The sequence below is a fragment of the Mustela nigripes genome, chromosome 11 (assembly GCF_022355385.1).
Source record: "Mustela nigripes isolate SB6536 chromosome 11, MUSNIG.SB6536, whole genome shotgun sequence".
NCBI lineage: Eukaryota > Metazoa > Chordata > Mammalia > Carnivora > Mustelidae > Mustela > Mustela nigripes.
Genome location: NC_081567.1, coordinates 30590661 through 30602739, shown reverse-complemented (window position 1 = coordinate 30602739; position 12079 = coordinate 30590661). Strand labels below are relative to the sequence as shown.

General features: G+C 52.3%; 1 protein-coding gene across 5 annotated transcripts in view; it reads left to right on the top strand.

Annotated features, from left to right (window-relative positions):
- CIITA (class II major histocompatibility complex transactivator) overlaps window positions 1-12079 on the top strand; it is a 45381-nt gene that overhangs the window by 1337 nt on the left and 31965 nt on the right. The window contains exons 1-2 of one of the 5 annotated variants that reach the window (XM_059415321.1): window positions 6793-7014; window positions 10041-10112. The exons of 1 other annotated variant lie outside the window; for it this stretch is intronic. In XM_059415321.1, coding sequence (XP_059271304.1) covers window positions 6963-7014; window positions 10041-10112 — 124 coding nt within the window. In that variant the 5' untranslated portion in view covers window positions 6793-6962. Of the gene's footprint in view, window positions 1-6792; window positions 7015-8492; window positions 8595-10040; window positions 10113-12079 lie in introns of those variants that run through there. 3 more of the 5 variants (XM_059415319.1, XM_059415322.1, XM_059415320.1) reach the window with 3 other exon arrangements.

Below are 12079 nucleotides of genomic sequence, written 5' to 3'. Positions count from 1 at the left end.
TGCCTGGTCCCAACTAAGCCCTCAGTTCTAACCAAACGAGGGAAACCCAGATGTGCCCCCCACCCAAGGTGACCCCATCACGGGGTCCCCAGGTGGGAGGTGGTGGAAGCTGGATTTGAACGCAGACAAACTTTATCCCCAACCTGGCTTTGAGGACTGAAAAGCCTTCTGATGGTCTTGATTGGGTTACTGGGGGGTGGGGGGCGGTGTATGCGTTTCTCTTACTCTTCTGCCCAGATGTGGATTTACAAAGGGTTGGTTTTCCTAGTGGTTAAGTTCTCGTCCAGATGGTGTCTGTTGGTTTCTTGGACGTGTCTCTTACTCTCCCCCTTTCCCACCTGAAGGACCTCCCTGATTTCTTCATGGGGGTGCAGGCAGCCTGTGTGGTCTTGACGGGGGTGGAGAAGCCACTCTGGGATGGCAAGGGGGCAGTGGGGGGGGGGAGTCAACTCTGCCTTCCTTCTCTACAAACGGCACGCTCCTTGCTCCTTTATGGGGAGGCTGCCTGACACCTCAACACCCCACCCCCCGTCTGCTGGTTCCTGTTATTTAACTCAGTTTCCTCCCTAGGGATGTCATATTTTTGTGTCTGAGCCCATGTGACTCTAGAAAGGGAACTGGGCTCAGTGACGTGGTCTACAGCGGAGTGGGAGACAGAGAAGAGCAAGGCGCCCCCTCTCCCTACCCTCTCTTCCTGTCCTCCAGCTCAGCCCCCCCAAACCTGACAGGGCTACAGGGTGTGCCGCTGTGATAGAGGACAGAGGGAGCAGCCTTCTTAGGGGAAGAGGGAATAGGGGAAGGGCATTGTGTGCTCTGTAAAGAAAGGGCCCCGACTCTGGTTTCAACGGGGGTTCAGAAGAGGAAATCACCCTGTGAAGGTTTTGTAACTCTCTCCACAGCCCTTAGTGATCTTCCCTCTCCACAGCTCTAAACCCTGCACTGGCTCCCCATCACTCAGAGAAGAAGCCAGATCCAGACAGTGGCCCACAAGGCTCATCACAGACGGACTCTCCGTCTCTCATCCCCTACTTCTGCTCATCTCCTCCAGCCACACTGGCAACCCCACTAGCCCTGGGACAGGCCTGGCATGTTCTCTACCACAGGACCTTGGCATGTGCTCTTCCTACTACCTGGAACATTCTTCTCCAGATAGCCTCTTGGCCTTCCTGCTTAGCTCTTTGCTCAGATTTCACTTTCTCAGCAAGGCCTACCCCGAGCATCCCCTTTAGAACTGCGGTCCCCACGTGAGGGAAGGCTCAGTCATTTAAGCATCTGCCTTCAGCTCAGGTCTGGTCCCAGGGTCCCGGGATTGAGTCCTGCATTGGGCTCCTTGCTCAGTGGGGAGCCTGCTTCTCCCTCTACCTGTCACTTCCCCTGCTTGTGTTCTCTCTCTCTCTGACAAGTAAATAAATAAAATCTTAAAAACATTAAAAAAAAAGAATTGTAGGTCCCCATCCACATTCTGAGCCCACCCCCTAGACTGACGTTTTCACCTCCTATATACTTTACTTTTGTATTATGTTTGTCGTTTGTTGTCTGCTCTCCCACTAGGAAATAAGCTTCACGTGGGCAGGGATCTGTATTTTGATCATATGGTATCCCAGATGCCTAGCACGGTGCCTGGTGCTGGGTAGGTGTGTGATGTCGATTGTTGAATGTTGGATGGTTGCATGGATGGATGGATGGAGGGGGGCGGGGAGGGGTGTCTGGGTGGGTGGATGGCTCAGGTACCACCATTATTTTCACTTTACAGAATGGCAAGCTGAGGCACAGATTGGTTAAGAGATGGCCTGCGAAGGGGACTATTGGGTGTCCTGAGGCCAGAGCTACTGCTGCACTTTCTGCTTGGCTGCTTCTTCTAAACAACCCAAGGGATACCGTAAATCTAGCCAAAACAGGTTAATTATCTTCAAACTGAAACTAGGCCTGAAACTTCAAACTGATTCAGAAGTCACCTTTGACTACCATGGTGCCTTGGTGTGATTGTGCAGAAAGCCTACGTCTGGGGCTGCGACCCTGGAGGTCCGACTCTGCTACCTGAGGCATCATGGGTGCATCCAACCCCAGGCAAGCTCGGGGGATGGGGGGAGGCCTGAGAGGCCAGATCTTTGTCCTGACACAACCCAGAAGCTTCCCTGGGGAATCAGAGCAAAAACACTCAGGGCACTCTTTGGTGACAGTGGGTGGCAGTGCATGTCAGGCAGTCTGGGGACAGAGAAGAGGCAGTGATGTTGACAGTGATGGAGAAGGACCAGGCTGGACACTGGAGAGCTCTGGGTGAGAGGCCACGCTCTGCTTCTTACAAACCATGTGACCTCGGCCCTGTGACGGGACCACTCTGACCCTCTGTTTCTTCATCTTGTGCATAGGTGTGGTGATATAAAGCCCTCAGTGCTAGAGTGAGAGTTAAATTAAGTGAGATGGTAGCTGGAAACTATCTAAGGCAGTGCTTGGCCTTGGATAGAGGTCACAGCAGGGAGAATTGGACAAGGAAGAATAAACCAGAGGTTTGAGATGCAGAGAAAACAATCGTGTCTACAGTCTCACTGGGGGGCCGCACAGAATATCTTGACAACTACTCCATGCAAAACACAATGCTGAGGGCTTGGGTGCTGTGTATATCTGAGAAGCGCCTCAATGGACCCCCACCATTGGGCTAGTACATGGTCTCTGCCCTCAGACTGCCTGAGTGCCAGTCATAGCTCCCTAATTCCAAGGACTGTGGCTATGAGCTCCTTCTGGAACATCTCTGGGCCTCAGTTTTCCACATCTGTAAAATGGAGGCAACAATGGTACCCAGTGACTATTATCTAATGTAGGGTGCTTGCATTTCCAGCAAGGAGAGAATGGATTCTGACTCATCGATGTCAGGGCTGGTGTTTGGGCAGCTACAGCCCCAACGTGAACAGCCGGCTTGGGTCTAATGGAGAGTTTGCCCGGTGGTGCCTTTGGGCATGGGTTCTCAGAAGCCGTAGGAATCTCCCCACCTCCCAGTCCCTGGGATGTTTTATTTTATTGTTTGCTTTGGCTCTTTCTCATTATTTGGCCACTTTAGGTTTTCAAGATGTGTTACATTTGGCCACAAGGACTCTGTTGTAGGAACCATAGAACAAAGTCTCCCTCTAGGATGTTGCCTGATTTATTGGAAAGGAAGGGACGTGCCTCACACTGCCAAACATTTCCTCTGGCTTCCTTCCTCATTTGGCACTTAGCCCCGGAGCCTGGAACTCAGACAGGAGAGGCTCTGTGCCTTCCCACCTGCCTCTTTCTCTTCCCAAGACCTGTTCCTGCTCCGATCTGGAGGGATCCTACTCTGCCTCCTGGAAGGAGACATGCTGGAGGGAACAACTGTCATCCATTCACCTTGGATGACTTCCCCGCCAGCCAGACCCACTTCATTGTCACCCCCAGGAGCCGCAGAAGGAAAAGCACTTGCACCCGGAAGTTGGCACTTCCCCATGGGTTTTCCCAGGCTGACCAGTGTGTCCTGTTCCATTCTCTTCTTGGCTCCAAGCCGGGCACCTGACCCAACCAGAGCCGGTTTCTGTTCTCTGTTGTTACCTTAAGCAGCTTACTGGTGTCCTTCCTTAGGATCCATTCCTCTCTCTAGGCACCTGCCCAGCCACTTAGCTGCCTGCCTTCAAACTTACCTGATCTACTTATCCACCTACCAATATCTACTTATCAACCCATCATCTTTTTTTTTAAGATTTTATTTATTTATTTGACAGACAGGGATCACAAGTAGGCAGAGAGGCAGGCAGGCAGAGAGGAGGAAGCAGGCGATCTGAGGAGCAGAGAGCCCGATGTGGGGCTTGATCCCAGGATCCTGGGATCATGACCCGAGCTGAAGGCAGAGGCTTTAACCCACTGAACCACCCAGGCTCCCCTCAACCCATCATCTTATATGTTTTCCACTCGCACACATTTACCAATCAATCTATCTAACTAATTATAGTTTTATGTATCAATTTATCTACCTGCCTCCCTACCAACTCATTTGCTCCTGTCTTCGCTGACTTCTAGGTCTGCGCTCTCACGCACCTTCCTATGGGCCTCATTTGGATACATACCAGTTTTATTGTATCTAGTCACCTACATCTCTACTCACCTCTTTCCCTTCCTTCCTTACACTTCTTCCCTCCTCCTTAATCATTGTCTAAGCCCCCACTAGGGATCATGATGGTCACCCAAAAGCATAAGAAAAGGTAGTTACAACCTAGGGAAGAGGGGACCCTTCACCATTGGGAACCTGAGCCTGCCTTGATCGTGCTAATCCAAACTTCAGTTCTTTCATTCAAAAAATCTTGGAGTGGTGTGACTTTTAAGGAAGAAAAGAAATCACTGGGTCCCAGACAGTAGCAACCTCATGATCTAATCCAAGGCAGCACAGTCTCTACTTCTGAAATGGGAAGTTCACCCATGCATTGCCAAGTACAAAGCAGCAACAAGTTTTCTAAAAATGAGTAAAGCCCAAGATTGATGTTATGTGGAAGGATGCTGAAAGCAAGAACTCAGGCCTTGACCTTGAATGATGGCTAAAATAGAGCCCGACGGGGAGAAGGCAGGAGCTCAGCCTTGCACGAGCAGAGGTACCCACGTAGGGCGAGCTGGTCTATTTGGGGACACCACAGCTGGGGATGATAAGCTTACTCAGAAGAGAAGTTTCCCCCATGTCCTTCCCTTGGGACTTCACAGAGGACCCTGCCTGGCAACTTGCTCAATGCTTCTCCTGGTAACCAGTGATCTTTTGTCCTGCTGGATCCTGTCTGCAGGAAAAGAAATTTACATGCTCAGGGCTGGGCTGGCTTGAGGAGCCACAGAGAGAGCTCCCTAATCAGGAGGGAATTGATTATATTCAAAGCAGCCCTGGCTCGCTTGTGAGAATGATCACCGTCTCAGAGGGAGTTTCAAAGAGGACCACTAACGGGAGGAAGGCAGGATGCTTTCATAGGGACAAATCCTGCACTCAGCTCAGCCCCTCTGTCCTGCTCCTTGCCCTGCCCATGCAGGAGGCTTGGCATTCTAGTTCCGCTATAATGCTAGCCTGCCCAGTCTTCATCTCTTTGTTTCCACTGCCCCTGCTGAAATTCAGACCCCATCAGCTCCTGGCTGGGCACCCCAATGGCTCCTCCTCGGTTTCTCTATGGGGTGGGGGGTGGGGTCCTCCTTGTGCTTATCCACAGCTTCTGGCATCTGCCAAACATGCAGCCTTGTACATGTCAGCACCCAGACCTGCTGGACACATGCATGGTCAGGTTTGGGTCTTGAGTATGGGTCTGGGGGATGGCAGCAGGTTGGGGGTCAGTGAGGATGTGGAAAGACCAGGTGGCAAAGATGAGGTCAGACCTAGTGCACCCAGGCAGGTGCACCCCAGTCGGAGTCACTCTCATTGCCAACTCTGTCCTGCCATGAACCCAATTCAGAACTATCTCGGTCGTGGCCGTCAGAACTGGCTTCCTCTGAGGACAGGAAGGGCCTCTCATAAGGGGCTTGAGACAAGTGAGTGGGCAGGTGCCTTGGCACCTTGTCGTGGGAAGATGAGATTTCTTGAGATTTCTAATATTTGTCCTATCTTGTTGTATTAGCCTCCCAAGGCAAGACTGTGTTTCAAATTGACTATGAGCATTTCCCACGTGTCTGCCTACTTCCTCCCTGGGCCTTCTAAAAGCAGGGACTGTTTCAAAATAACCACGTTACAAAGATAGGCACCATTATCTTTATTTCGTAGGTGGGGAAACTGAGGTCCACATAAGGGAAGTGAGGGGTCCAAGGTCATGCACCTGCTAGTAAGAGCAGGGGCTCGATGCCAGCTCTTCAGGTTCCCAACCCAGTGCTCTTTCAGTAAAAATACAGGCAGGAGGACCTCGTCACTGCTTCCCAAACCTCATTCACTTCCAGACCAGCTCACGACTTCTGTACTATTATTTACTCGACAGGTGTTTTTTCAAAACACTCACTTTTTTTTTTTTAATTCAACTTTCTTTTCCCAGGACGTTTATGCCCATCTTAAGTGAAAGGTATGCCACCCACTGAAGTGCACTGTGAAACGGGAAGGCAGGGCAGTGTTTACACAAGACAAGTCAAATACTGTTGTCTGGCTGAAGGCTTGTAGCTAGGGACCGCTTTCTGGGAAACAGGGATGTACCCTGCATTCCAAGAGGTGTTAAAGACCTATTAGCTTGACAAACACTTTCCCCCAGATGCCATCAGAAGCATGGGTAGAGACCTGCAGAGGCACTAACTTTCCCCCTGTGGGTCACCCCAAACCATCTAGCTGTAAGTAGACCGCATCTGGGATAACATTGTTTTATGTGGCATTCACATTCTGGTCCAATGTCTTGGAATAAAAATCATGAGTGGACCACACGTAATCACTGGGGCAATTCCCGGCAGTTTGGTGTGGGGATGGTGGAGGAAAAATAGAATCTTGAAAACCTGCTGGACCCCAGCTGGGGGTGCCCAGCTTGTTTTGAGGTATCTGAGGGGCTCAGATCCTGGCCCTGTAGTGCAGAAGATGGCAGGAATTGGCAGTTGGTACCAGTGAGGCTCCACTGGGGTCACCATGATTTCAGAATGTCATTTTGTCAAAGGTCCCTCTAGAAGAGACAACTTTCAATCTTCTTCGGTTACCCAATTTGGTCCACAACAAGGAACTGAAATTACCACAAGAGGCACGGGGAGGGCTTAAGGGAGTGTGGGCAAATTAGAGAGTTTTAGACAGAGAAATGCAACGGCTTGATGCCACTTCACAGAGGGGGGAGTTTTCTGTTGGTCCCTTGCTTGCTTCCTTTGCACGCTGGCTTAGTCTTTGTGGGCTCCTGACTCGTACAGGTGGATAAGCTGGAGATGAAGCTCTCTGCTCCTGAACTAGGCATTCAGAGGCATCGTTGGACAGGCTGAGGGCCCCAGGGGGAGCTGCCAGTCTCCTGAAGCCACTGCCCCACAGGGTCTCCCACACCATGCGTTGCTTGGCTCCACGCCCTGCGGGGTCCTACCTGCCAGAGCCCCAAGGTAAAAGGGGGGTGAAGGAAGTCGGGGTCTGAGAAGGCTTCTTGATTTAGGGTAAGGTCTCCGCTGGCCCCACCATCTCTGAACTGGGGGGTCGGGGCAGAGAGAGGGGTCCTTGTCCTGTCGGGGCTGTTGGGAAAAGTGAGGTGGTTGATTATTTCTTTCTACTTGAGGGGCATTCAGATTGGCGCAGGTGCCCCGCACGTGAGAGCACTTTATCAGCGCTGAAGGGTTCTAGAGGGCCAACTTGCAGGAGGCGTGTCGTTCGCGCTCAGTGCGGATGGCTCAGCTCAGCCAACCACAGGTCCTCTCTCTACCAGGTAAACACAGAGGGGTGCCCTTGAAGGACAGGATCCCTGCCAGCCCTCACCCCATTCCCCGGGAGAAGCAGGAAAATCAAAGCCGGAGTCCTGGGTGTAGCTGCTGAGCCCCAGCCGGCTGGACAGATGCTCGCCTCTCCCCAGTTTCTGAATTCTGTTTGGGGGGAGTAGTGGGGGGCAAAAAGACAGATGGCCCCAGCTCTGAAGTCAGCGTGGCGGGTTTGAATCCTAGTTGCTTGCTGGCTGGGTGGGATGTGATGCAGAATATGTCCCCAACTGTCTTTGAGGCTCTCTTCCTGGGCTGTTAAAAACTCTATGACAGGGTAATGGTGAGGAAGCGAAGTCCAGCACACTGCTGGGCACACTGTAGGAACCAAATATCATCACAGAAGCCCAGCATTGCTGGTGTCGATGTGTTGTGCGTTTTGGAGGGATGAGACTCCTGTCCTCAGACACCGGTGAGATGTCTTCCTCTGGACCCACGCGTTGACGGCGTGTCTGCCAGCTCTGCTGGATAGAGCTTGTGAGGAGTTTTGATGGGGAAGGAGAGGTCAGGAGTGACCTCGAGCCACCCCTTCGATTCCAGACAGGAACTCCAAGCCTGGGAAGGGAAGTGCTCTCCCCACAGTCTCATGGTGGGTGGCGCTGAGGTCCAGGACCTCCAGAAGAGGAAAAGGCAGGAGGAATGGAGTCCCAGGGATGTGGTGATGGGGAGGCTGGCTTGTCAAGGCTGAATTTCCAGCCCACAAAGGTCCCAGGGGCATTTTCTCTTGCCTCTGGAGGGCATTTGGCTTCCCAGGAGGGTATGGCTCATTGAGCAAGTCTCTGGGTCCGTGTTGCTTGTAAGGGTGGTTTGCCACCTTCATAGCTGGGCTGAGCTAGAGACACATGGAGGCCACCCCAAAGCCAGCGTGAACAGCCCACAAGTCAGTGCTTGCAATTGGCTTACCCCCCAGGCGTGCTGCCTCCCCAGAAGCAGGGGACTGGCCATTTCCAGGAGCTGATGGACGCTCTGGGAGTGCCCATGAGTGTTGGGACAGTGAGCTGGGTGCTTGGGAGAAAGCATGCGGTGGGTGCAGCAAGCCTGCTTACTCCCCAGCTTGGCCCAAATCCCAGCGCTGAGAGAAAGTGAAAGAGAAAAGGACGCCTGTAGGGGGGTGAGATGGGGTGGCTGGCCAACAGACCCGGCCCAGTTTCGCCTCAGCCCCAGAGCCGGCAGGAAGCACTGGGAGCACGCGGGACTCCGGGGAGCCGGGAGCGGCGGTAGGTAACCAGGGCTCCCCACCCTGCACCCCAGAAAGTCGGCCGGGCAATCGAGCTCAGAGGCTGGCAGCTGCTTTCTTGGAAAGCTGGAAGGGAAAGGGCGCGTGCGGAGTGCAGACCCGGGAAAGTCCGCGTTTGCAGCATCCCCAGCCTGAAACACAGGGACCAGACGGCGCGGAGTCGGACAGCGGCGCAGGGTCGCGGGGCCCAGAGCGCGCGGCAAGGGGAGGCGGGCGGGAGGCTGACGTCTGCTGGCACTTCTGGGGCGCGGGAGGAGCGTGCGGAGCGGAGCCCAGCGCGGGAGCCAAACGCGGGACTCACACACCCTCCGCGCCTCCTAGAGTCTGGAGAGCCGCTGTGGGGTGCGCCGTAGAGAGCGACACACAGGTTCCTCTATGGGGACCCTGGGCTCTGGCCGCCCTTCTCTGAGCCTCAGTTTTCCAGTTGGATCATAGCACCGCTCTGACCCAGCAGTGCAGGTTTCTGGCCCTCGGGTGGGGGATGCCTTGCAGAAAAGCTTATGCCCCCCCCACCACCACATTTCGTGGGCAACCTGGGGAAATCCTCAGGTCTCTCCCCCTGGGAGCTAACCTGGAAAAGGACAAAGACCTTGATTTGGGTTCTCAGAATTGCAATTGGTGGAGCACAGGAAAGCATCTTGCTTGGGTGGGGAAAGCCGGGGGTTTTTATGAGAAAGGAGAGGGTGATGACATGATTTAGATGAAGAGCAGAGAAGAAAAAGCCTGCTAACGTCGTGGTCACTGGTTGAGCCCCTTCTGCTGATTACCTTATTGTTTTGTTGGTGCTATCGAATGAAACTGACCTTTGAAGGTATGAACTCTCCTGTCCCCATCTGGTCTGAATGCTAGTTGTTCTGTTGACTTTTTATGAGCAGCTGCTTGTAAAACAATTGTAAAAGCAATCGCCAGTTCAAGAGTTAGTTAGAAAGGAAAATGGAACTTTAAAACGAGTCTCTTACGGTTTTTTTTTTTTTTTTTTAAATAAATTTCCAGGCCTCTCTTCGTCCTTGGGGGGGGGGGGGGGGGCACAGCTTTCTGGGATGGCTTTGACAGGGCTGATATCTCCACCTCCCTTTGGGGTCCCGAGCCCTGTCTTCTAAAGAGAGAAACCAAGGAACCCCAGAAATAGGTGTGTGGGAGGGGAGGTCTCTGGGGACGCAGAATGCCAGAATTGGAGCTGCCATGCCTAGCTCCGCCTTAAAGCCCACAGCTCTCTGCGAGTCCCACGTCCTCCCCCCATCCAAGGTGTAACAGAGCAGAAGATAGACGCCCAGCTGTCCCCAGCATCCCATTTACAATTGCAGCCAGGCTTTCCTAACTTTGGCAAGGTGCCCTCCATCCATGAAACCCCCCTCCACACCAACCCAGAAAAGAAACACTCCCAGCCAATCAGAAGGTTAAGGAAATTGGTGCTTCTTTGCTTTAGGGCCTGGTGGAGCTGAGACGGGGAGGGAGAGAGACCTCAGAAAATCACCTTCCGAACCCCAGGCTGCCTTAGGTAAGGACCTGGTTTCCAAAATCCCAGGATGTACAGAGGCAGGGGGTCCCAGGCTTCTGGCACAAGGGAGTCACCTGTTTGGCATGTGGGCTCCTTGTCCCGCCCCTGGGCCCTGCCTGGGCTACACCATTTATCTGGTGATTCCTACGCCAGAGGCCCAGAGGTTATAAACATGCAGTGAAAGGCATTGATGTGGTCCAAACCCTGTTCTCTCACCATGTTATAAAACCTCCGGGGACTTCCCCAGGAGATTTGGTAACCAAGGTCACATAGTCAAGCTGTTGGTAGGATCAAGATTTGAGTCCAAGTCTGTGGAGTGCCCAGTCCAGGGCCTGGACAGAGGCGTGAGCCTCCTATGCAGGGCAGGTCCTGCGTAGGCAGAGTCATCTGGATACAGTCCCTGTCTGATGGCAGGGACCTGGTCCTACCTCTTGAGACCTCAATCCCTGGTCCCTTGTGAAGAGTAGTCAGGAAATTAGCAAAGGGACTCAACAGCATGGCCCGGAGTCAATCCCAGGCAATCAGAGAAGTGGCCTGAGGAAGAGAGGGAAGCTTCTGGACTTGGCTTTCAGACTCTCCATCAGTCACCCCGGATAAATGACTTCCGTCTCCGAGGTGCATCTATAAGATGGCTAAAACAAGGGCACCATCTTGGAAGCCCTTGGGCAAAGTCACCAAAAATACACCTGTCACAGGAGTAAGCATTATAGCTCCTGGAGGGATTGTATGGAAAGATCTGGAGCGAAGTTGTGCCCGGAAGGGAGGCTTCTAGACTTTGACACAAACCTGATGGGTGGTCCCCAGACAGTTCTCAAAGAGGTGTTAATTGACCCTGGGTCTCCTGGAGAGGAATAGATCCCTTGCTTTTCTGATTCTTTCTCTAGCCACCTTCCCCCATTTTTGTGGGGAGACATCTTTGACCACACTCACACTGGCTGGTGCTACTTTTTAGCAGAGTCGTAGGACAGCTGGCCTTATTGTGACAAAATTGTTTTGTTTTTAGTGGCAAGTGATGCTGGGTTTTTCCCCCCACCATGGGAGGGAGTGATAGAAAGTTTCCTTTTTTTTTTTTTTAAGATAATATGAAATTTACCAACGAACCCATTTTGAGTATACAACTGAGCTGTGATAAATATGTTCCTACTGCTCTACAATCACCATCCCACTCCAGAACCTTTTCATCGCCCCAAACTGAAACTTGGTCCCCAGGACCCGTGAACTCCCCATTCCGGCTCCCTCCCCCACCACCGCCACCACTTTTCACTGTTCTGTCTCTGGAGCTGACCACTCGAAGTGCCTTATTTAAGTGGAATTCTTTTTTTTTTTTTTTAAAGATTTTATTTATTTATTTGACGGAGAGAGATCACAAGCAGACGGAGAAGCAGGCAGAGAGAGAGATAGAGGGAAGCAGGCTCCCTGCTGAGCAGAGAGCCTGATGCGGGACTCGATCCCAGGACCCCGAGATCATGACCTGAGCCTAAGGCAGCGGCTTAATCCACTGAGCCACCCAGGCGCCCCCTTTAAGTGGAATTCTATAGTATTTGTCCTTTGGGGACTGGCTTCTTTCATAGAGTATGATGTTTTTGAGGCTTCTCCTTGTTGTAGCAGGTGTCGCCATGTCCTTCTTTTTTATGGCTCAGTAATATTCCAGTGCACAGGATTCTAGTGTACAGAATGGTGTTTCTGCATTCATCTGTTGATGGACACTTGAGTTGTTTACGCCTATTGTCTGTTACAAAGAGTGTGCTACGAACATCTGTGTACCGATGTGTGATCGCCTGCTTTCAATTCTGGTGGGTTTCTTTTAACATAAATACATTTGTTTCTTTAAATAGTTAAGTCAAGGACAACACAAATTATGGCAAATTATGGAATAGGTGGTAGGCAGATCTGACCCAAAAGTTGTGAAGGGGACAGATGAACACCTGAAGCTTGAGAGACTGGACGGGGGGGGGGGGGGGGGGGGG